Consider the following 25,218-nt stretch of genomic DNA (forward strand, 5'->3'; position numbering starts at 1 on the left):
ACTTGGAAGGTGGTGAGGACAGCGTTGACTTTGTTTGGATTGTTTGCGACAACTCACCACGCCACACCTGCAGGTTTTTTGTTTGGGACATTGCTTGGGGATTATGTTATGAACCTGGGGTGGGGAAATATTGATGTTTGTGATTTTTGTAAATAGCGTGTTTATGTTCACGTATCCGCCTTTGTTTGCGGGCACGAGCTGAGGTGATATGTGGGGTTGATGGTGTTTTGTGTAATACAGATTATTGTACGCAACCTGTTTGAGTGTATTTCGTTTATATATATATTTATCTTGTTTGTGGTGAGACCGATGAAAGGGTTATCGGTCCAACCAGTGATTATTCGTTTATTATAATCCAGGTCAGGTGGCATGCGCCCGTACACAGCGGGTCAGGACCACCTGTGGTCCTTAGAAATAATGCGTAGTAATTTTCCCCTTGGGTCTTAAACAGGGCGAATTGTTACACAGTTTATCCCGGGGTAAACTCTGGCCTGGGCCAAAGTATACCCGGGTTTAATCTGGGCGGGGGTTAATTTGGCCTGTTTACCAATCTACATTTTCAGTTAAGGAGAAGGGTTAGCCTCCTAGATTTTTTCAGCTGGAACGTCAAGGGTTTTAACCACCCCATTAGGAGAGAAAGAAAGTGCTATCACACGACGAGCAATTCAAAGTTTCTATTGCCTTTTTAGTTGTCGACCCTAACCTTCTGGTCGCACTGTTCAGCACCACCGGAGAGGTTGACACACGTCTGACACCAACCAAGGCTCCCACATTGTCCTTTGACTCCCTGCTGGCCAACTTATTATAAAATTCCAAGAATGCGATATTCCCTCAGGCATGGCACTTGGGTTCGAAGTTGGGAGGGGATATGATGTATTTTATGTTTAATATGAAAACTTAATACAAATATTTCTGAGTAAAACAAAATTGTATGGGGTGGTCTACAGTATTGAAAGCTGACCTGATATTCAAAAGAAAGAGGATGGATAATTTACCAGCATCTTCATGCAAAAGAAGGTCATTGCGTATTGTCAAAAGAGCAGTTTCTGTAATGTAGAAGGACTGAAAACCAGATTGGAATGCATCAAATTAATTATTGTCTTTCAGGTACCAATTGTTTGAACACAGCATTTTCAAGAATCTTGGTTAGATAAGACTGATATTTTTGAAAGAGGGCTGTTATTATTGAGAGTGAAGAGGTCTAGGTTGGGTTTTTTGAGGAGTAGTTCAACTAGAGCAGTTTTGAAATTAGCAGGGTAGAAGGCAGATGTCAAGGAGCTATTTATAATTGCTAGATTGAAAGGACTAAGAGTTACCATATCAGTCAGAGTTCAGGAAGAGTCACTGGTAAAAAAGGAGCTGAGGAATGGCATGTTAACTGGTCTAGAGGGCTCAAGGGCAGGAAGGCCATGGGGGTGCTGTCAGTCATGGATCCCACAATTCGTTAAAGTGTTTTGAAAACTTTAGAGTTTGGAAAATTCTGATAGATGAAGTTGGAAAAGTAGTTTGCCCGTGCTTCTTTCACAGCAGCATTATATTTGTACATGAAGTCCTTCATGTGTTCTTAATTAATATTAAGTTTGCTGGCTTTCCATTTGAGCTCCACTTTACGCACCTTCCTCCTTAGAAAGCGGGTGATGTCACTTAACCACAGATCAGATTTGACACTAGTTCCGATTGGGGCAACTGCATCCAATGATGCCAGTCAGAGATTATTAAAGAAGTTCACCAGATGTTCAGTGTCAGTTACTGTATGTGGGGCAGGGCCGAAAAGAGTAATAAGAATGCATATGAAACTTTGCCAGCTGTTGTTGAATTAATAATGTGAGAGCTAATGGGGGCCAGTTTGATTTCGGGCGGTGAGGGAGAATATAAATTATTAGTAACACAAAAGAGGTCATATACACAGATATTAATAAGATCTTCAGGTCAAATGATATTACAAGATCGAGAGTATGGCCCTTGTCATGGGTTGGCCCAGTGGGGTGTAAAACTAAAATAAGTGATTCTAAGGGGTAAGAAATTCCCCTGCCAGAGTATCACCTGCACAACAATATTAAAATCACCAATAATGCAGATCCAGTCATAATTAGGCAGAAGTAGAGCGAGCTGAACTGAGTATTCAGAGAGAAAATTGCAATTTGGTTTGGGAGGCCGGTAGACTAGAAGGAATAAAAAAGGAGGATGCATGTAACACAAAATGTTAGGCTTTCAAATGAAGCAAATTCCCATAGGACAATGGTTTAAAGGAAAACAGCCTCTCAATAAAAAAGCGCCCCCTAATTACTCTAAGGATGTTTTTTTAATGGCTAGGTAGTGGAAAACTCTAGCCTGGATGCCAGACGAACTTAGCCCCGCCCACAACATTTTTGGGGCAGTTCGGTCTGGGGTCGCTCTGTTGAGGAAAAATGATGCCCGACCGGGCCAATCAGATTGTCAGGGCGGGCTTTATACGATGATTGACAGATGATCAACGGTAACGTAATCAACCACGTCATCAAAGTGCCCTTGGGTTGAATTCGTTTTCAACAAACATGCCTGCCGCTGGCGAGCTGAGATGTGTAGATGCTGCCATTGAGTCTGTTTTAGAAGACATCGACAGCGCATTCATTTTGAAAGAGGAACACAGAACGTGGAGGCGACGCCAAAGCACCGCGCTAATCCCTATCGCCCCGGTGCTAGGCCGGTGCAACGGACACTGAAGCGACGCTGAACCGCCGGGCAGCGCTAATAATATCACCCGTTGATCCAGTAGATCGCTGCACGGCTTTGTGCCAGTCACACCGGAGGGTGAAGCACCGCGCTGCGCCATGGCTGCCCCGGTGCTTCAGCCTCCGGTGTGACCGGCACAAAGTTTTAACATGGGAGTGGATGGGAGCCAGCTGAAGCGTCCGGTGTGAACCGGTCAGTAAATAACTCACAATGCGTTGCTTAGCATACGTCACATACTACGTTGCTCTGATTGGTTGTAGGTCTATCCAATTGAGCGAAGAGGAATTTTACTTCCTGGTCAGTTGAAACACGCCCCATAATCACAGCCCAATGGAGCGGTCTCAGACTCACATTCTGACTAAAATTGTGAGTCTGACAACGTCAGGCTAGGAAAACTCATTAAACTTTGCAAATTTATCAAGATTGGCCCAACTTCATTTCTAAAATGGCTGTTGAGCATGGGTGTGGCCAAATGACTGAAGGGTGCCCCCGAGAATATTTCAATAAAGGAGCCCCCCGTTGTTTCACATACATGTGTGAAATTATACTCAAAAATCGAATGAATGGGACTTAAGTACTCTAACCCAGTGATTCTCAAACTGTGTGGCGCGCCCCACTGGTGGGGCATGGAGGCATTAACAGGTGGGGCGCGCGACCGGGAGGGGGAAATGTGAGGCGGAACTAATATTATAGCCGAACCAATGTTTTAACGTCCGCATCTCATTGACGGCGCAGCAATAAACGAATCGCTCTTTCGCTGTAGCCAGGGGTCGGCAACCCGGCTCTTCAGCCCCTCTGCAGTGGCTCCCTGTACAGCGCACACTCTCATGCCCCGTGGCTCTGCCCCCTGCCCCGCTCACTCACTCAGAGACACACATAGTGAGATCAGAGCTCGTTCACGTGAAGCAGCCGGTCAGGGACAAACAAGAGACGGTGTTCAAAAACCAAGTTGAAAAGAAAATACGATGAAGCCTGTCTTGCTCTTGGGTTCACAGTCAAAGGGGGAGGATATGAGGAGAGACCAGTGTGGATTTTATATCTGAAAACTCTATGAGACCCAACAAATTAAGAAGACACTTAGAAACATTACACCCCAGTCACATGCATGTGTTCTTTTTGACTTAGCTTTATCATCTTTGTAACTAAGTGATATAATTGAATAAATGTTTTCTCTATTATTGAAAAAGTACAGACTGATGGAGGAATGTAGTGATAAATGTCCCCAAAATACTTAAATTACGTTGAATTTAAGCAAAGTTATGGCACTATTCTTTGAAAAAGCAACAACGTTTTTTTTATTTGTACATCAGAAATTCCTGAAAGTAATGTGGATTAATGTGTATGTTATGTAAATACACATGTTAAACTTAGCCCATTTTGTTGGGGCTGGGGAGACGGTGGGGCATGAAAAATATTCTAGACCATTAGTGAGGCATGACAGAAAACGTTTGAGAACCACTGCTCTAACCTAAAAGAGTGACAGTGGAGCAGGACAGAATTCCATCGACTTTTTGGTGCTTAAACTGCTCTAAAAGCCACAAATGGAGGTTATCATACATAATTTTTAGCTCAAAAAGAAGGAAAACTGAGAAATGTCAGTGTGAAATGAATCAGACTGAACTTTTACTGTTCAGTCTGATTCACTGTTACAATTTGGTTTAACTTTAAAGTTTCCAAGCCCTTTCCAAGCTCTCCATTTCTCACCTGTCTGCAGGAGTGTGTCTGCTGGTCTCTGTCGCACTTAACACAAACTGACAAGCACATGCATTTTGTTATTTATCGATGATGTCGGATCATAACTCTGGATCGTTATTGGGAATTTAATTGTGATGTCCTGGCTGTACACGTCACATTATATCTCATGGTGAAATGTTGGACTTCTTCTTATAAACTTGAAAGAGAATCAAAGAAACACAAAGTAAACTTCAAGTACTGTTCAGGTCCTAATAACTTCTGATTAGTGTGCACTAAGGTTAAGGGGAATGGAGGAAGGAGGAAATGCAGCAGGGGTATACAGCACGGTAAAGTGATACTGGGCATATTATGTGTGCCTACACAGCCCGACTTTTGATCAAGAAAATACAGTAGTTATAACAGTAACCTCAGATTGCAGCAAAAACACTTCCAGTGTAAACAACAGACAACCGCAACAAATACACAGCACAACCGTGGTGTAGCGACACGACTCTCACGGAGGCAGTGTGGCCAGAGCTTCATAAGGCACGACAAAAGGAGACCGTCATAGCAAAACAAAACGTGGGATAATAATTTGGTTTATGTCGATAACTTGGTTTTCATAATCGTTGTAGGCCATAATCGTAATTGAAATTCAATTAGTTGCCCTGCCCTACTCAATAGTGTTTTGAAAATCAGGCCCCCCTCTGTTTAATACATACATATGTGTATATTATGTTATTCTTATCTGTGAACTCTCAAGAACAATAAATGACTAACACCTGAAATCCTTGTGGTCTGGACTATATACAAGTCTCTGGCCGTCTCAAATTACTTGCCAGACTTTCCAGCAGAGGGTACCCTCTTGCACCTTTTCTCTACTGTTGCTTTAAAATAAACTAATGTAGGTCAAAAGTATGAAAATAACAAAAAATTGTGTCTGTCTGTGTAGTGTTGTGCTGTTATATTGCAATAAGAAAAACTAGAAAATGCAGCGTTGAAAAAACATCAACCCTTTGGACTCCTACATAAATTTTCAAAGGGCTGAAAGTATCCACTCTACCTCCCCTTTTGGACACTAACCTGTTCCACAAGTCATCATCTTCTCCTCCCCAGCCCCAGAAGGCATTGGGAAAGCCATTAATCTTGCGGAACTGGTCCACAGTGAGTCCACTCACACCACCAAAGAATTCACTGTATGGAAGACTGGAAATAACAATAAACATGAGGTTAATACCACATGTCAAAATATCCACAGCAATCTTATATTTTTTTATGATAACCAATGGAAACAGCTTATAATGATCACGGATATAGGGATCAACTGTTTACAAGGATTAAAAAGCTTGGGAAAGAATAGTTCCTCAACAAATGCTGTTTAATAATTCAGTTAAAGTGATCAAGAAATGTGCTTATATGTTTGGCATCTACATTTTTATATTTAAGTTTTATCCAGCTCTGTCAGTAACTGCCCTTCTGAGAGAGAGATTTGATTTTTTATATTGTCAAACCCCTTTTATTTGCTCAAAAACAAACAAAACTTGTACATAAAATAAATTGAATGCAGCTTTATTTAACAATATGACCAGAAACCAACTCATCCTTCTCCAGAGAACACAACACTCGCTTGAGGCACTACATCCTTAAAGTCTGCCACATTTGTCGAATGAAAAATAAATAAAATAGTCTCTCTGTGTAAGGAAAGGCCAAGCATCTTGAATATTGGGACTGATCACAGAAACAAAAGCATTAACAGCCACAACACCATGAAGAACCCTCAGTGTAAATCTGGGAAAGAATTATTATAAACAGGCTGAATCAGTCCATGACAATAAGCAGCAGTAAGTAAGAGTCCAGAGCGAGTAAGCTATTGATTAGAGTCTCACAGCAGGAGGCATATCACCCTGACTGACCTTGGTCCTCAGTTATCAGTCATATCTAATAACCTCATTTATAACCGTTGCATATGCACACAAGGGGGTCTGAAAGATGAGTAAGTCACTTTTCACGCAAAGTTATGATCTAGAAAAATAAACTTCATGGGAGAATGTGTGCACTTGTACATTAACACTGACACTTTTGGCAAAGGGAAAATGGCGATGCAGGTTTGAGGTGGTGAACTGAAGCCAGATTATTGATCCACTTCATCATTAACATTAAAACCAACTGCATTATTTTTGCTCGTTCGAAAAATAACTGTCCCTTCTATTGTGTTGATACAATTAATCAGCAGAGTTGCGTCATTAATAATTTTGAATAATATCTTCTAACACTGTGCGTGTATCATCAAGTGCGACTTTAGTTTGATAATGTGTGTGTGTGTGTGTGCGTAAAATGTCTGCTGGTCGTGAGTGTGCCATCATGTGAACAGAGCTCATTGGAGATCACTTCCTAAAAATAAAGAAAATCCCACTGATCTGTGAACTAATCTTTATATATATATATATAATGCACTCACATGTACATGTATTTGTCCAGCTTGGCAGCAAAGTGGCGTGGCATCTGACCACAGCCGTAATAGTTTCGATCGTTCACAGGGATGTGGTCAACATCGTGAAAGATAAAGCAGTCCCACTCCACGTCCTTCATTGCCTCTAGGAATCCCACGTTAAAGAGCATAGCTCTATTAAAGGGTTGGCTCCCACTCTAAACACATACATATGTGAAAACATATACCATATAATATACCATTTATATTTGCTATGTACAGTTGCAATCAGAAATATTCAACCCCCCAAAGATTTTAAGGATTTATCAATTAAAGTAGACAGAATCTTGTTCTTTGATCAAGATTCTGCTTCGGATGCCTTCTTTATGAGTTGAGTGATACAGAAAATCAACACGGAAAATGCATGATGTAGTATTTGTGTGTAGCAGTATATTTTGTTAAGATAGCCATGTCACAATTATTCAACCCCTATAAAATATTGTTGTTTTTAAAGCTGTCTGACAGTTTTTTTTGTCCTAAAGTTGAGTTGAAACATTATTAAGCCTTTGGGAACTCTATACTGATCCTTTATTTGCTTCAGCTGTGATGCATATATAAACCCCACCCATGAAGGTATTCAAGGTGAGTTGCAATCATGGGAAAGACAAAGGAGCTTACACAAAAGCTGAGAGAGGAGATTATTTCATCACACCTGAAAGGCCTTGGGTAGAAGAAGAATTCCCCAAAAAATTATATTCCAAGAGACACAATATGGAACATTATAAGGAAGTTTACAACTGATGGAGCAAGCCCAGTATTTCATCAAGGACCCTCAGCAACTTAGTCAGAACAACTCAGATAAATCCCTGTGTGACTACAAGACACCTACAGGATGACCTGATGAAGGCTGGTACAAGTGCTGCAGTGGCAACTATAAGACATGCACTGAATAATAAAGGACTTAATGGCCGGCTTCAAGACGCACTCAGCTCTTGACCACAAGCAACGACTAGAATATGCCAGGAGGAATTTGGATAAGCCTACAGAGTTTTGGGTGACAGTTTTATGGACTGATGAAACCAAACTGGAACTGTTTGGACGTATGGACCAGCGGTATGTCTGGCGTGTGAAAGGACAGGCTTATGACCAGAAGAATACCATCCCCATAGTCCAGCATGGAGGTTGGTCAAAGATGATATTGGGCTGTTTTACTGCGGCAGGAACTAGAAATCTTTATTGTGTACATGGCATCATGGATTCACAGAAATACCAGGCCATTTTAAAGAGGAATGTGATTCCTTCTGTTGACAAATTGAACCTTGGTGATCATTGGACTTTCCAGCAAAACAATGATCAAACGCAAAATCTCCAAATCCACCAAAGCTTGGTTGAAAAAAAGATCCTGGAACGTCCTGGAGTGGCATTCACAGTCACCAGATTCAAATTTGATTGAAAATCTTTGGTGGGATTTAAAGAAGGCAGTTGCAGCATGGAAGCCATCAAACATCACTGATCTAGAGGCTTTTGCACTTGAAAAATGGGCAAAGATTCCAATCGAGAGGTGTAAGAAGCTTGTCCGCACTTACCGAAAACAATTTTTAGAAGTTATAAAAGCTAGAGGATGCGCCACAAAGTATTGCAGCTGGGGGGTTGAATAATACTGCACATGCACATGTTTTGAAAGAGTTACATTTTTCATTTGAACTTCAAAGTTAAGTCAACTTCTGTTGTCAAAATAACTAAAATACGCATCAATAAATATCTTTTGTTGTTTGATGAGGTTTTTTTTGTCATTTATTGTCATTATCTGTCATTCACATCACTATAATGTCTATTGAGGTGAGGGGGTTGAATATTTCTGATTGCAACTGTATAATGATAGTAAATAATGTAAAACCTTGTTCAATATCAGCAACTGCCTTCAGTGCATCGAATGCCTTTTTTTATTTTTTTTTAAAACTATTTTTTTTACTATAAATCATTTATAAAGCATGAGCTTAAAATATTTTCATTCAGCTTAATATCAGACTTTTATGCCTAGTGCACACTAGACGAATCAGGTCTAAAATTGGCCTGATTATCCCATAGTGTGCAGCAGCCCTAGCTTAAACAAAAAATGCCTCACAATACAATGTAGTACACTCAGACATCAATACACTGCACCTGTTCAATGACGTAGAAGGCAAACTGCAGCCGCTGTCTCTGCAGCATTGGGATGAGGTGGTGGAAGAGAATGGGGAGATGTTCATGGCGGTTTCTAAATGGAATTAGGATGGCTACCTACAACACAAATATGTAAGTACGAATCAATATATGCTTATAATATGAATGCATTTTGTATAATGTTAATGGAGTGTACTTACAACCCCCACTCTACCAATCACCCACTCTACCCAGCTGGTTTCATAGTGGGCTGTATACAATTATACCATTATTATAGGTGCTGGATTTTTTCACATCTTGCAAGTGTTGCTGTACCTTAATGTAATATGTTGTACTTCTTCGTTAATATATTTTGGTATTTCTGTGGTAATGCATGCATAATAATAATCATAATAAAACAAAAAAACAGCAATTAAAAACTGATTTGGTCATTCTTACAATGGCAACGGTCAAAGCTATGAAGCATTCTGGTAAGCCTTAAATTAAAAACAGTGTTATCTGTAAATGTAAAATCTAAAAACCAACCTTCCAGTGAGGTCTGCAGTCCTTTGGTTTCCAACGCCCTCCGAATTCAATGTCAAAAAACTTGGAGAACTTTAGTTCTAAAGCCTCCATAGGGATCTCTGTCATGTTCACTTCCATTAGGCCGTCTGTGAAGAGTTTTTGGTTCAAGGTTCCACAGATACATGAGCAACAATAAACAAAGAAGAAATAAAAAACAAATCACTACAGGAAAACACAAGACAGTCATGTTTGAAGGAGTCTGTGGTTTTACCTGCCACCATAAATGTATCAATAAGATAATATAAACCAAATCAATTATTATTATTTATCAAGCATTAATAAGTGGCACTGTTAAAAGATTGCAGCACTTCAAATTTTCACTGGCCAACCATAATATCTATTGGATGGAGAGCTGGTATTATTAATATTATTGTGATTGGATTAAGTAATGTCACCAAAAAGGATAAGCATATAAGACCACCTGCTTTCCAAAAAGCTTTTTATTTTTTCCAAGCTAAACAATGATGCAGCAAAGCAGAGAGCAGTAACGGTCATTTTAAATAAAAAACTTGAATGAATTAATTCATTGACCTCCTGAAAAAAAAACTTTTCTGGTGCTGGGTACCAGTCTACTCACTCATAGAAGGCAATCGCTCAGGGCAGGGAAGGTAATTGGTATAGGTGAAGTTCTCGGGAAGATATGAAGTTGGCTGGACCAGGTATTCACTGGAGTTACTGCCATCAGGATAGTCTACAGTAATGAAAAGAAAAACTCAAAGTCAAAACACTATAATACAAAAGATAAATAGTAAGAAATTTGCCACGATGCTCAGGGAGTGTAATGTAAATCTCTATTACATTACACCAAAAAGTACAGCGGTTGGTCCTCACTATAACCTGGGCTATTAATATAACTACGTGTGTTATATGTAGACCCCAGAGTATCTTACAAAGACAAAACAAAAGTAGGCTGCTAACAACTCAAATAATACAGGTAAAACTAAATCAATGCACCAGCAAACACCCAAGCTAAACCAAACCAAACAATCAGAGCTCTGCCACAGCTCAACCCAAAAACCTCCTCTCGCTAACAAAAAACACAGGACTATTTAAAGGGGAAGGTCCGTTGGGAGATCCAGATCAGGTGTGGTGATTTTATAATTGGAACCAGGTGAGATGAGCGGCCATGATGCTTCTTCCTCTTTGGCCACCTCACTGACGCGCCCTGCGCGAGAGCTCCTCTTTCCGGTCCCTGCAGCAGGGTTTCCCCCAGCACTATCTTGTTAAGGCGGCCGCCTTAACAAGACTAGGGCCCCGCCTTGACTACCAATGTATTGAAAAAAAAAAAAAAAAAAAAAAAAAAGTTGAAAAAAAAAAAAAAATGGCATTGATAATACTCAGGTAATACTGTTTACAACATTAGTCGTGCCAATAAAGTTTTTTGAGTGTAATTGAGACGGCGACATCTGGTGGTTGAATATATTGTTGCATAGTCTATCATAGTCACCTGTCAATCTACCGCCAGTGACGTGCGGTGAGGTCAGTGAGTGGGTAGGCACTGAGTTCTGAAAGCCAGATTTCTCTAAACCTATATATTGTTAAATCAAAAACAATAAACAACAAACAGGCACGCACGGCCGATTTCAAATAAGTACTACTTCTATTCAACTTAAAAAATAAAAGACAGCATTCATCATTATGTAGGACTACAGCATAACGGACAGATAGGGCCGCCTTCTCCAACGTGGAACGCCCTCTCCGCGGCTCCTCGGAGAGCTTTTCGTGCAGCTCTCCTTTTTCTAACTACACGTCGAAATGGCGGAGAGCCCACGGATAGCCCTTGGCTGTGATTGGTCCGCTAACGCCAGCATTTCGGAATGGAAACTTCCTGTTCCATTCCCTACATCACAATTAACCAAAATCACAACTACGACTATATAATTAATGTGACAAGTGTGTTAAGCCAGCGGCGTTGTCCGGCTGACGGTGGCTGGTTAGAGCACTTACGGCACGTGTGTACGGTCACATACTGTTATAACGAACTTTCATAACGTGGCTAGCGGGCTAACCACCATGCTAACTGCGGTGGGAACAGCGCAAAAACCCGCTGACTTTAATCACACGGCTCATGACACTCTTTCTCAAACACCGTCAGGTTAGAAGCAAACACTTTAGATCGATACTAACTAACGGTAGTAGTTAGTATCGGGTGTCCCTGCTGACTGTGTGTGGAAGCTGGGGGGAAGCTAGCTGCCTCCGTGTAGCTTCAAGCTGTTGCAGCTGTTGAATTAGCAACGCAGTTTGGAAACAAGACCGGGGAACCGCTGCGTTAAGACACGATAACATAAGCATTATGACCCACTGGGTGTCACTTTATTCAGCAAAAACTGTCGCGTCATCAACATCCTTTTTCTGTTAGCTGCCATTGTTCACTGTGTGTGAGGAGCCGGGAGGACGTAAATAAACCTATCGTGGACTTCTTCTATATACCTCATGAGGTAGGCTTCTCTAAGCTCGACTTCAGTTGCGCCATCTACTGTTCTGGCGGTGAATTGTTTTCACAACAAAAAGGCTCGTAGAACTATAAATCAAAAAGGGTCCGTCCGCTCCGTCCGTCCGTCAGTCCGCAACGGACTCGGAGTAGCATACATTGGCCTTAAGCTGCGTAAATGTCTAGTAATATCTCGATTTTAATTGGTCCATGAATGATATGTAACGTAAAGGCTTATGTGGCATACCATTTACGTAAAAAAGGCACAAAGAATGATGCTTATTTGCGTACATGTTAAATCATACAGAATCAGGTGCGCATGCGCGAAAACTTTTTTTTTCTTGCCGTCCACAATGAATAGGCGGTTAATTTGAACGGAATCCGACATCACAAACTGTCATCTTCCGAGGCAGCTTGATTTTTCTTAAAAACCGGCTTAAACCCTATTTTGTAGTGTCTGCATGTTTTCCACAACATTTGTACCTACTGTTGTTTATTTATATTGAAATAAACAGTTGTTTATTTCATTCATGCGTACTGGCATCTTTGAGCAAAATACCCCCAAAAATTTTCGCCGCGCCGCTACGCGCCGCGCCAACAGCACCGCCACCTGCTTACCACCTTGACTGAGACAATTACTGGGGGAAACACTGCTGCAGGCATCACCAGTCAACCAGGAGGAGGAGACCAATCAACAACACAAAACAGAACACAATACATGCATACATTTAAAACATACAGAACACTGTACATAACAGATATTGACAAGGAAACTTTGGTGCAACATCCTTTTCACTTAATATTTTGTCTTCAACCACACGCTACACACAGAAAATAGGTAAGAATGACTCTGTATAAGAGCAGCAACATGTGCAACACTCATGCAGCCAGTGGCCCAGGCATTAGTTCCATCCTTTAAAAAGGTGAGGTTAACTCGTACTTCAATGCTATATTGCAATAACATGAGGTGTTCTGTTAAGGTAGTGTTTACTTAATATTGTAGGGAAGGCACAGAAGGTTTGTTTGACCTTATCCAATGAAAGCCAGAATTATGATGGTATGTGGTAAAAGTTAGTTTTGCATGCTTCCAAGTTGGTTCTGGAGGCAGAAAAGCCATTTAAGCCTCTTAATGCTGAGATGACAGGAAAGATAGTGGATGCAATCCGTTCACCGAGGGTGAACTTTATGGGCCACAGAGTCTTGCGTTACAATCACTACCCATTTTATTGAAAACTAGAGGGAAATGCACTCCTTCATGCTATGCACGAGGGCAGTGGTTGCCAACCCGTCAAACTAAACACCAGGTCTCTACAGTACAAAGATGAGCATCTTCCGATCTGTCGATAACCAAAGCCCTGTGAGAACAAATTAATGGATTCAGGAAGTGAAAAGGCTGAAGTGCTTTTACTTTGAAACAGTTTTGGGAAGTGTCGGAAATACGTTACTGACATGGACAGGTGTGGTTCACAGCACAATAAACAGAGAAAATTATCTTTCACCTTAGTTTAATTGTTTATCGTTTGCATTTATGTCATAAACAAATTGTTGCAACACTTTCTGTATGCATTTCAAAATAAAAACAGCTTTTCTGTTGACCGAATCCATAATTTTGTTTAAAAAAGAAAAGGTGGTTAATTGAGAAATATTTGCAGGAGCAGAAGATGCATACCTTCATACTGGATAGTACATGTATTTATTTAAGTACACAGGACTGCTTTTATACAAGGAAATAGTCAGATTTGTTGCCATAATCAAGGCAAAGCCTTTATTAAAAACATTGTGCTGCAATAGCAGCTCCTCTAAACATATTATTGACCTGAGAAGCTAAATATTGAGCATTGAACAGATGCTGTAAATATGAATTGATATACAGTGTATATCAAAAGTCTACACACCCCTGTTAAAATAAGAGGTTTTTGTGATGTAAACAAATGATAAATCCTGTCCAAACTTGTTCCATCTTTAGAGTGGCTTATAACGTGAACAATTCAGTTGAAAAACAAACTGAAATCTTTTAGGCGGAAAACAATTAATTAAAAAACTTAAAATTACCTGGTTGCATAAGTGTGCACACCCTTAACCTAATACTAAGTTGAAGCACTTTTGGATTATATTACAGCACTCAATCTTTTGGGGTAGGAATCTATAAGTATGGCACATCTTGACTTGGCAATATTTGCCCACTCTTCTTTGCAAAAGGGCTCCAAATCCGTCAGATTGCGAGGGCATCTCCTGTGCACAGCCCTCTTCAGATCACCCCACAGGTGTTCAATTGGAATCAAGTCTTGGGTCTGGCTGGGCCATTCCAAAACTTGAATCTTCTTCTGGTGAAGCCATGCTTTTGTTGATTTGCATGTCTGCTTTGGGTCGTTGCCATGCTGATAGGTGAAATTCCTCTTCATCTTCAGCTTTCTAACGGAAGCCTGAAGGTTTTGTGCCAAAACTGACTGGTATTTTTTAACTGTTCATAAGTCCCTCCACCTTGACTAACTCCCCTGTTCTAGTTGAAGTAAAACAGCCCCAAAGCCTGATGCTGCCACCACCATGCTCCACTGATGGTATGGTGTTCTTCGAGTGATTTGCACTGTTGTTTTCGCGCCAAACATACCTTTTGGAATTATGGCCAAAAGTTCAACCTTGGTTTCATCAGACCATAACACATTTTCCCACATACTTTTTGGAGACTTCATGTATGTTTTGGCAGACTTTTTCACTCAGTCCATTCAAAGAAATATGTTATTGAAACGTCTCGCACTCATCTCTCAGCCCCACCCAGCCGGTACCAGCCTCTGTACCCTGCACCCCTGCTCTTTACACATTTGTACGTCCAAATCTCCCCATGTCTTAAAAACTTGTCAAGACAGTATGATTCTCTGGATAAATTCAGATAATTTCATAAACCCCTAGTTCGTCTAACCACCGAAAATGGTACAGTCATGCTATCAATTTTGGTGTCCAATCAAAGACCTGTTAACTTGTGAGAGAGATGGGACCCCGGTGTGACCCCAGTGAAAACTGAATGGCAGAGAACTTGATTTTCTGGTCACTGGAAGAGTACATGATAAAAATTGTCTGTAGGACACCCATGGTTGGAAAACCACAATAAGTTACACTTGCTTCACATAAAACACTTCTTCACTTGACTCAAGTCTAAAATGTGAAAATGTTTTGTAGGGTTGTTGAAGTCAGCTAAACCAAATTGAACTGGAACCAAACACTAGATTACTGAGACATGCTCAGTATCCTCTGAAAAATAAAGATGATGGATAAGTAAAACAATTGAAGGATTGTTGAATGCAGGAGTGCTGGTTTAGACACACAGCCACTGTAACACCCAATATTGCCAGTATTGAAAGCAGACGGATACAAATATCGGCTAGTACATGACCTTTGCGCAGTAAATGATGTTGGCTAAGACTGGTCGTCTGTGTTGCCAAATCCTCACAAACTTCTCACTAATTTGCCACTTAAAATTAATTTTTTTAGGGTAATTTATTTTTGTTCAGATTCCTTAAGCATTCCATTAAGACATTTATTTACATTCACATATAGAGGTAAGCAATATTGCTGCACTAGAATGCTTCAGGGGTTCAAACATAGCCCACATGTATTTATCCAGATTCTAGAACAAGAACAGTAAATTGATCCAATATGTAGATGATTTGTTGATTTTGCTCACCAACATTATCAACAATAACAATGGGGTATACAGTTATCATATACACACACATCATATTATCGCTGAGTTGATTATCAAAGGAGATTAATAGTAACTCAAGCAAGGTGCCTACAATATACACATCTATAGAGTTTGTTTACATGAGACTAAATTAGTTAATTTGCTATGATGAATTTTGCCCCTTGGTAGTTTTATAATAATTTTTTACTTAATATCAATATTTTAGTATGAATATCCCAAAAAAAATATTGCCAAATGTATTGTGAATGTATTGATGCTCAAGGCTAAACACAGTAGACAACTCATCACTGTACGTTATAAAACTGGACTAGAATTAATGACAACATAAGACAATGACAAATGGTTAGCAAAAATTATTTGACAAACTGTTAAACTGATAAATATTTTACTCTTCTGAGGGTGGCATTTTGTTTAAAGCAGACAATGATATCTCATGAACGTCAGATTGTGTATGTGCAGTTCTTGGAGAATGAAAGGCATTCTCATTCCCTTCGTAAGAAAGTTGTATATCTTTTTAACAAAATATATTTCAGTGGAACAAGTTCTATATAGTATCTGAAACTTAAGTGTCCATTGGTTTTTGATAATTATGGATTTTATTTATTCATGTTTTCTTTCAGGGGTCTTGATGATCACTAAGGACAGATAGGCGTGATTGTATAACTGAGTCAGGGTGCCAAATAAGCCCAACCCAGTGTAAACCACATTGGTTTATATTTGCAATTAGTTTACCTGTCTTGTGAGAAAATGTTTGTGTTACTGTGTGTGTGTGTGTGTGTGTGTTTCTGAGCGCATGCGTGCATTCAAGCAAAATGCAGACAGACGTTTACTTCCAGTGAATATTCCTTAAGTGCTTGAGTAAGAGTGAGGGGGAGAAAAAGTAAATTGTGATAGAAGATTGTTGGAACTTGCAATACTCACGTATGAAGTCTATGTTGGTGTGTGTAGTTTATGATGTCTTGCAAACAGTTTGGAAAACCTACCAATAGTGGCAAATTGAAACATCAATTATTCATTATTAATCCAATGTTTTGATTAAAATAGAGTTGGGGAGTACATTTTTCTGTACATTTTGCCACGCTCTTTGTGAACCGTGTAAGGGGCTGTCTACTTTACAATCCCATCGGAGAAGAACAATGTGATACCTCCCCTTCGCTACCTACGAGTAAAAAAAAGAAGAAAAGGAGAACCAGGAACTTGAAGCAAACAATGCAAAGCCAAATCCAGGTGGCCTGCTTGAGAAGATCCTGACTTTGTTTGCTCAGAAGCAAGGTGATGACATGCAATTCCAGTCGGTGTTTCGCTTTACAGTTTAAACAGTGATTCAAATATTTTACATGTCTCATCATGACATAAAAGACCTTTAGTTCTGAACCACTGGTATATTGTAGAGTTGTGTACAGCGCTGTTCAATCTCTCTTGCACTCACAAGTGCATTTTCACATCAAGCACAGAGTAGCAATTTGTGAACTATCCCTTTGAAGATTTAAAAGAGAAAAGAACTCCTATTGTCCATGACTGATGACTTGATGCAGATCCACATGGAGGGGCCTTCAATGGATCAGATTGATCTCAGTCCTAATGTAGACCACAGGCTAACATTGATGCAGGCCCAGTGACCTGCTTCACAATAACCTGTGTAGAAGGGAGAGCCTGAAAGCCTGAAAAAAGACGCCAATGCGGTGATGTTACACATCATGCCTCTAACCCCGGAAAATTGGAAAACAAAAGTTTAAAATAAATTTTGGATAACATGTTGCGGCACTTTGCAAGTTATGTCATAGGTTTGCTGAATATTGTGCATCATTTGGCCATATCATGACTAGAACATACATTTCTCATTAGGCAATCAGAACTGTGTTGATCTGTGCGTGTCCCAGGGATGAGCGCACTTGCAAATCAGAAATACTCAACCCCACCCCTGGCATCCACTATGATCTGATTTTAATGGACTACAATTCTGCAGTATTTTAATTAGGAACTTCAGCTGCATCACAACTAAAACTTTTTCTATCAACCCATGACAACACAGTGTTAGTAAATGTGATGCTAGCAGTGCAATACAGCATGTGAGACTTTTAATACTTTCCAACTGCACATGCATTGGCATACTTTGGATGGCCTCTTGCCAACCTGGGTTTGAGTGATGTCTGTTCATCTCATGTTCAATGCATAATGTTATATGTAGGCAGAGCTGGTAGCAGAAATCATTCAAGAAGCTGTAGACAGTACCATGTCGGCATACTACACTCTGTAAAGGTAGAGCAACTGGATTTAGCCAGGAGAGGTCGAGCAATAGAACATACGGTAAACATGAATACGATTATCACTTACCTGTCCCATTGACTGTACTGTTCGTATTGGTGTACACTCGAATCATCTGGCCAATGGTCCTTACATTGTCCCTCAACATGATGCCCTGAGCCTGCACCATGAAGAAGTATGTGTTGGCTGACAGAAAGATAGAAAAAAACCTTTTAGCCTCTTTGAATTATTGTAAGTGTCTTTAAATATAATCAATTACTTATAATTTCGTCATGTAGCATTGTATCAACAGCTGTTACATGCCCTCACTTATTGTAAACAAAACTTTACACATTGAACAGATGTTGTTTCAGTTACATCACATCTGATTCTTTGCAAACAATAACAGTAAATGCACAACTCATTCATCAAAACTACAACAGCAACCAAAATGAAATAAGACGTGGAAAAATGTAATCAAAACAATGAAATAAATGTGAAGAAAAAATATAAAATGTATCATATACAGTGGATATAAAAATTCTACACACCCTTGTTAAAATGCAAGGTTTTTGTGATGTAAACAAATGAGACAAAGATAAATCCTTTCTGAACTTTTTGCACCTTTAATGTGACCTTTAACGTGAACAATTCAATTGAAAAAACAATCTGAAATCTTTTATCGGGGAAATAAAAACTAAAAACTAAAATAATGTGGTTGCATAAGTTTGCACACCCTCTTATAATGGGGGAGGTGGCTGTATTCAAAATTAAACAATCACATACAAACTCATGTTAAATAGTAGTCAGTTCAAACCTGGCATCATTTACAGTATTACTGCAATCGATTTTCCTGACATTCTCTTAGTTGCAACTTACAGCAAGAGCCATGGTCCGCAGAGAGCTTCCTACGCATCAGAGGGATCTCATTGTTGAAAGGTATCGGTCAGGAGAAGGGTAACCAATAATTTCCATGGCATTAGATATACCATGGAACACGGTGAAGACAGCTATCAGCAAGAGGAGAAAATATGGCACAACAGTGACATTACCAAGAACTGGGCATCCCTCCAAAATTTATGAAAAGACAAGAAGAGAACTAGTCAGGGAGGATTCCAAGAGGCCAACAGCAACATTAAAGGACTGGCTGTGTACTACTTGTGACAACAATCTTCCGTATTCTTAATATGTTTGGGCTATGGGGTAGGGTGGCAAGACAGAATCCTTTTCTTACCAAGAAAAACATCCAAGCCCGGAAAAATTTAGCAAAAACATACATGAAGTCTCCAGAAAGCATGTTGGAAAATGTGTTAAGGTCTGATGAAACCAAGGTTGAACTTTTTGGCCATAACTTAAAAAAGGTATGTTTGGCGCATAAACAACACTGCACATCACCCAAAGAACACCATACCCACAGTGAAGCATGGTGGTGGCAGTATCATGCTTTGGGGCTGTTTTACTTGAAAACAGGGAAGTTAGTCAAGGTGGAGGGAATTATGAACAGTTAAAAAATACCAGTCAGTTTTGGCACAAAACCTTCAGGCTTCCGTTAGAAGGCTGAAGATGAAGAGGAATTTCACCTATCATTATGACAACGACCCAAGGCATACGTCTAAATCAACAAAAGCAGGGCTTCACCAGAAGAAGATTCATGTTTTAGAATGACACAGCCAGAGCCCAGACCTGAATCCAATTGAACATCTGTGGCGTGATCTGAAAAGGGCTGTGCACAGGAGATGCCCTCGCAATCTGACAGATTGGGAGCCCTTTTGCAAAGAAGAGTGGGAAAATATTGCCAAGTCAAGATGTGCCATGCTGGAAGACTCCTATCCCAAAAGACTGAGTGCTGTAATAAAATCAAAAGGTGCTTCAACCAAGTATTAGGTTAATGGTGTGCACACCTATGCAACCAGGCTATTGTAAGTTTTTTATTTCATTTTTTTCCGTAAAAGATTTCAGTTTGTTTTTTTCATCTGAATTGTTCACGTTATAGGTCACATTAAAGGTGAAAAAAGTTCAGAAAGGATTTATCTTTGTCTCATTTGTTTACATCACAAAAACCTTGCATTTTAACAAGGGTGTGTATACTTTTTATATCCACTGTATATTATCATAATATTGTTATTTGGCTGAATATTGCACTTTGACAAGGTTACTCTCAACCTTTGTTTACCTCATAAAATACTATCTGGTATTGTAACTGTGACTGCAGTACAGTATAATGTGGAGGATTTTTTTTTATACAGAATTTAAGAAAAAAATGTTTTTAATCAGAATTATTCAATTTTGTAACTGTGAACTTCGTAAAAAAATTTAAAAGAACTATGAATTAGCTTATTTTCAACTGTATGCACTGAACTTTGACCTACTTCATTTTAAGTGAGAACGGGCAAAACACTGGCTATGGTGTTAGATCATATTAGAGGGCCTGGGGATGAAAACAATGTTACCACAGCATTTCAGCATTTTATTTATAGGCAACATGGCTCTTTAGGCCTCATCATCCCCAGCCGATGTATTTTTCACATTGGGGAACTTTTCCCAGCACCCAAAAATAAAGGCAATACAGTACACATTTGCTTTGAAATTATTTATTTTTAATGAATATATTAATAAACATTTTTTCAATTGAGTTTACACTGGAAGGAAAGGGGCAATAACAAAAAAGACAAACAGATCTGCTGTATTTATTTTGGGTGTATATACATATACGCAGTTGGTTCGTATGGAGGGTTTTGTTGGACAAAACTATATATATATATACATATGTGTATATATATAAATGTAGAATTTGAGAACAGATATTTGACGGTTGTAAAAACTAAATTAATGACGTATCCCCTTCCAGCCTATGCACAAAGAAATAAACACATGCAAAGATAAGCAGACAAGCAGGTTATGTTGTCAACCACGTTTCTTTGTCTGTTAGATAGCAGGGTTACGCAAAAGCATCTCATGTGCATAACCTTGTCAAACATCTTTGGGAAATCAATGCCATCTAGAGTTTTATTTAGAAAAATTTCATACATTAGTTCAGAGTGGTTGAAGGAAAAAACTCTTTATTTTGAATTAAAATTCAAAATAAATGGGAAAATCTACTACAACATTAATGAACTATGTAAAACACAATGCATGCCTCTGGAGTTTAAGGTGTACAATGTGTGGGTGCATGTATAGTTCTAGTTGCACTGAGTTTTTTCTCTCCACATTCGCCAAAGTGCTTGCTCATTGTGGGAACTGCTGGGTTTCTCTATACATTTTAAGGTCTTGAGCTTATTATGTTATGATTTGGCTCTTAAAATTTAACTTTTTTATCAATGTATTGATTAAAATATATATATATATATATAATTGTTTTTAATTATTCATAACTTTTTCTTAAAATAGAAAGTTTGGCATAGTTAGGAACTCCAGTAATGGCCGATATCTGGCTGGAAAAAACTGATGCCCCCTGGTTGGGAATGTTTGATTAAAGTCTGACAAAAAGTGGAAGTTATATTTTATATAGTTTTTTGTGTATTTCTTATCTCTGTTCTCTCATTGATTTAGTTAATATACTATTTAATATAAAATGGTACTGATGGCACATATGGTTTGACAAAATGATGCTGTCTGACAAGTCTTTTAAGAGCATTATGACCCCAGAAAGGCTTGCATATAGCTTTGGACATATAGTTGTACAAACACTTTACTGGGAAAATCTAAGAAAAAGACCATCATCACAAAGAGGTCACACATCTGTCCTACTGTAAACTATGGCACATAGGTGGAATCAAATTTACCCCAGTGGAGGGGATGAAGAGCTTCTTAAATGAAGAACATGTGTATATTAAATAAGTAAGTGCTGTGACTGATGATGAAAGACGTAAAAATATAATACACAACCTTTTAAAGTCCTAAAGTCGTATTGCACAACTCAACATGCAACATAAAGCAGTATAATAAACCTGGGTAACAGTAAACTAGTGTATACAACAAGGTAATAGGTTACAATTCCAAAATGCTTTTTTACTTAATTAATTATTATTGGGTTCTTCAATGACACAGAATAATACTATGGACCGTGGATAATGTGCTATTCTGCAAAGGCGATCAGTGTTCGAATCATATGCTGGCGATCAGTGTTCGAATAGTCTGGTCAGCTTGTCATCTTCACTGAATGCGTGATCAAAGTCATCAATACAACAACGCTCTTTACACCGCCCAGTATCAATGAGCACAGAAAGCGCTGTATTTAACGCTGCTTTCCCTTGCTTAACATAGTCGCATAAAAAAGCTGCGTTCATCCTACCGTAAAAGCCGTAGTTTACACCGTTCTTTATTAAGAGCGCCATAAATAAACGGCGTTTACTCGATTAGGATAGCGCGTTTTACGCTGTCTTTTTTGCATGAGGTAATTTAGGAGTGACATAGCAATTATAAATTTACTATTTTATCACTCATTCTATCAAATCAGTGACACTACTGTTTTCAAATATGAGGATTATATCCTGTTTTTGCAAAGAGAGCCATAGAGAAAGCTTACACACTGCCCCTTTAATATAATTCATATCTCAGCAATGACCCAAAAACCAAAGACCAAAAATTATGGCGGCCTTGATGATAAGCTAACTTTGGTAAAGATTTTACAAATTTCCAAATATAGTAGTGTTTTTGCAATTCAACTTTAACTGTTATAATTTCTCTTAAATATATTATTTTCAAAAGTACATTGAGATAAGTATCAAATTCCAGATAATTTACTAATATTTTCCAGAGGGACTTGAGAACTCAATTGTGAAAGTGAGAGGCTCTGATATTACTAAGTTTCTTCTGCCAGCCCCCTTGTAAAGCATCCAACTGACTGGAAGTGAGAATACAGCAGAAGATCCTGGGGAGGATTCACCTCGACCTAATGAGCACGTTGATTACATGCAACAGATAAGAAAACAAAAAAATTTAAAGAATAACAATATCTCATGATGAATAAGCAGTGCCGTAAATGAAGAAGATGCGACAAAGACGTAAAGAGAGTTTTTGCTGATAAAGGCTAGTGTGGACGTCCATTAAACATCAGTGGTCATCAGAGTTGACTCAATACATTACTGCCTTGCTCTGCATGCTGTGCCACCCCTCACCTAAGGGCTCCAGAGTTTTTCCCTATTGTGTGAACATGTACTGAACTGTGACCTACCTTAGAAAATATTAAGCAATAAAGTCCCCCCCAAGAAGCTCAACATTTCTTAGCTCATATCTAGACTCTTATTGCACTTTACAGCACAAGCCACGATCCCCAATGCACACACAGATTCATCCAGCAGTGCAATAAGCTTCTTTAATCACACACAGGTGAAATCTGGTGTGGATGTAAGCAGATTGCAGAAAATTGTTGAGTGCACGGCAAATTTAAGATAGTGAGTGTGTGTGTGTGTGTGTATGTGTATGTATGTACGTTACCGGACATCTAGTTAGACCAACCAAACAACATTAGCATCTGCAGTGATGCCCAACTTCATTCATTAATATGCTTTGAACTGTCATAACTTCAACACAATGGGCTATATTTAGACAATATAGCATTCCACTTTCCACTGGGAGAAGCAGTTCGCTATTTAATATCGCACCATAAAGAAGGTTAGCCTGAAATCATGGCGTGGGGTGGACATTTAGGTGTGAAGTAGTTAGCCTGTAAGCTAATCGTAAGCAACTACAGCTAGTTGGGCAGCACAAATGAATTCACACGTAATAACATTAAGAGTTACCTTGATACGCGTCAGTGTAAACACCTGTTTACTAACCTATTCCAGGAGCCACATAAATGAAGTAGAGACAAGTGGTGGACATGGAGAAGACGAATATGAAGGCCAGTAACGATCGGTTGGACATTCGTAGTAGCCGCCTCCAGTTCACCATTTTAGCTTAGGCACGCTTCTCCTTCGCCGAAGTGAATCCCATAAAATACTTCTTGGTTTTGAGATGTCCAGGAAGGAATAGTTGCACAACAATTTCAACAGTAAGCCATGTAAAAGCCCAGGACTGCAGCACGGAGAAGGCTAACGCTAGCTTGGCCTGTCTGCTTTCCCCTGCCAAGTAATTTCCAGATGGAAAAAGCAGGCTATAACGTCAATAAAAGGCAACCCATAGCCTCTTGGGGCACTGCCGGTTGGGCATGTTGAAACCGTAACAGTGCGGGCTGAAAGTTCGGCAGTAATCCTACTCAACGATAGTCGTGGTAGTCTTCTATGGTAACGATGACAACAGTGTAGATTTAATCGCTGTCAATGAAAGGTTGTCAATGCAGTGGACAGGACCGCCCTGGCTTCTCGCATTCAGTCGGCTCATTAATAATAAAAGGAATCCTTGCCGCCGGGTACCACTGTACTGATTTCACACATTCAACAAATATCTGTGCATGGTGGTAAACATTAGAGAAAGGCTCGTCTGTCTCCTTTTCATTTTCTGCTTGCTCTACTTCCGGTTGATGTAACACCGCCAATCCCCTGCGTCGCCGTGGAAACCTGTATCAGAATCAGAATCAGAATCAGAAAGGATATATTGCCAAGTAGGTTTACACTTAACTGGAATTTTCTTTGGTAAAAAAGGTGCATACATTGAATATAAAACCTAAAAACACAATAAGTACTTCATAAACACAATAAGTACTTCACATAAGAGAGAAGTAACTATATATAAAACAAAACAAAAATATATACAAGATATAAAAAGTTAAATAAAAGAAAGTGCAAAACAGGAGAGAAATGTGTGGATGTGCAATATACTGTTATGTGTGTGAATGTAACACAGAATTGAGGCGTGGGGGCGGGATAAGAGTCCAAGTCAGATGGGGGTCCCGTGCCTTGTTGATATGCGCTGAGCAGGTGAGAAACTTTCTTTATTGAAAACTTGAATCATACAAATATCCAGGCATTGAAACCATGATAAATAAACCTGAATAACAAGGCACATTATGCATAATTTAAATTGCATAAAATAATAATGATAATAAATCAAATGAATGAGTAAATAAATAAAATACTAAGTAATACTTACTTCTTTTAAGTTCCACTAGAGGTCCTCATATATCTTAGGGTCTTCATAAGCTATCAGAAGAGACTTTGCATGTTTCCCCTCCATTAGTTTAAAGGCACTGAGATGAAAGTCCATTAGGTCCCTTCTGAACACAGAGAAGATGGGTTTAATTTTCCTCCATTAAGATGTGTGGATGAATAATTTTGCCAGGAGTACCAGGTTGTTAACAATCAGGTCACTCTTAATGTTTCATAAGCCAAACATAATATTTGTCCTTGAGAGGGGAGCAGGAAG

General features: G+C 39.2%; 1 protein-coding gene across 3 annotated transcripts in view; it reads right to left on the reverse strand.

Moving 5' to 3' along the window:
• The window catches only part of b4galt6 (UDP-Gal:betaGlcNAc beta 1,4- galactosyltransferase, polypeptide 6), a 44,514-nt gene extending 20,247 nt beyond the window's left edge, over nt 1-24,267 (reverse strand). The window contains exons 1-7 of one of the 3 annotated variants that reach the window (XM_062395249.1): nt 23,694-24,267; nt 18,007-18,123; nt 10,119-10,232; nt 9,503-9,627; nt 8,978-9,094; nt 6,845-7,032; nt 5,470-5,592 (exon numbers count right to left, since the gene is read on the reverse strand). In XM_062395249.1, coding sequence (XP_062251233.1) covers nt 5,470-5,592; nt 6,845-7,032; nt 8,978-9,094; nt 9,503-9,627; nt 10,119-10,232; nt 18,007-18,123; nt 23,694-23,808 — 899 coding nt within the window. In that variant the 5' untranslated portion in view covers nt 23,809-24,267. The remainder of the gene's footprint in view (nt 1-5,469; nt 5,593-6,844; nt 7,033-8,977; nt 9,095-9,502; nt 9,628-10,118; nt 10,233-18,006; nt 18,124-23,693) is intronic. The other 2 variants (XM_062395248.1, XM_062395250.1) reach the window with 2 other exon arrangements.
• Nucleotides 24,268-25,218: the final 951 nt, after the last annotated feature.

This window comes from Platichthys flesus, chromosome 9, assembly GCF_949316205.1.
Source record: "Platichthys flesus chromosome 9, fPlaFle2.1, whole genome shotgun sequence".
NCBI classification, from domain to species: domain Eukaryota; kingdom Metazoa; phylum Chordata; class Actinopteri; order Pleuronectiformes; family Pleuronectidae; genus Platichthys; species Platichthys flesus.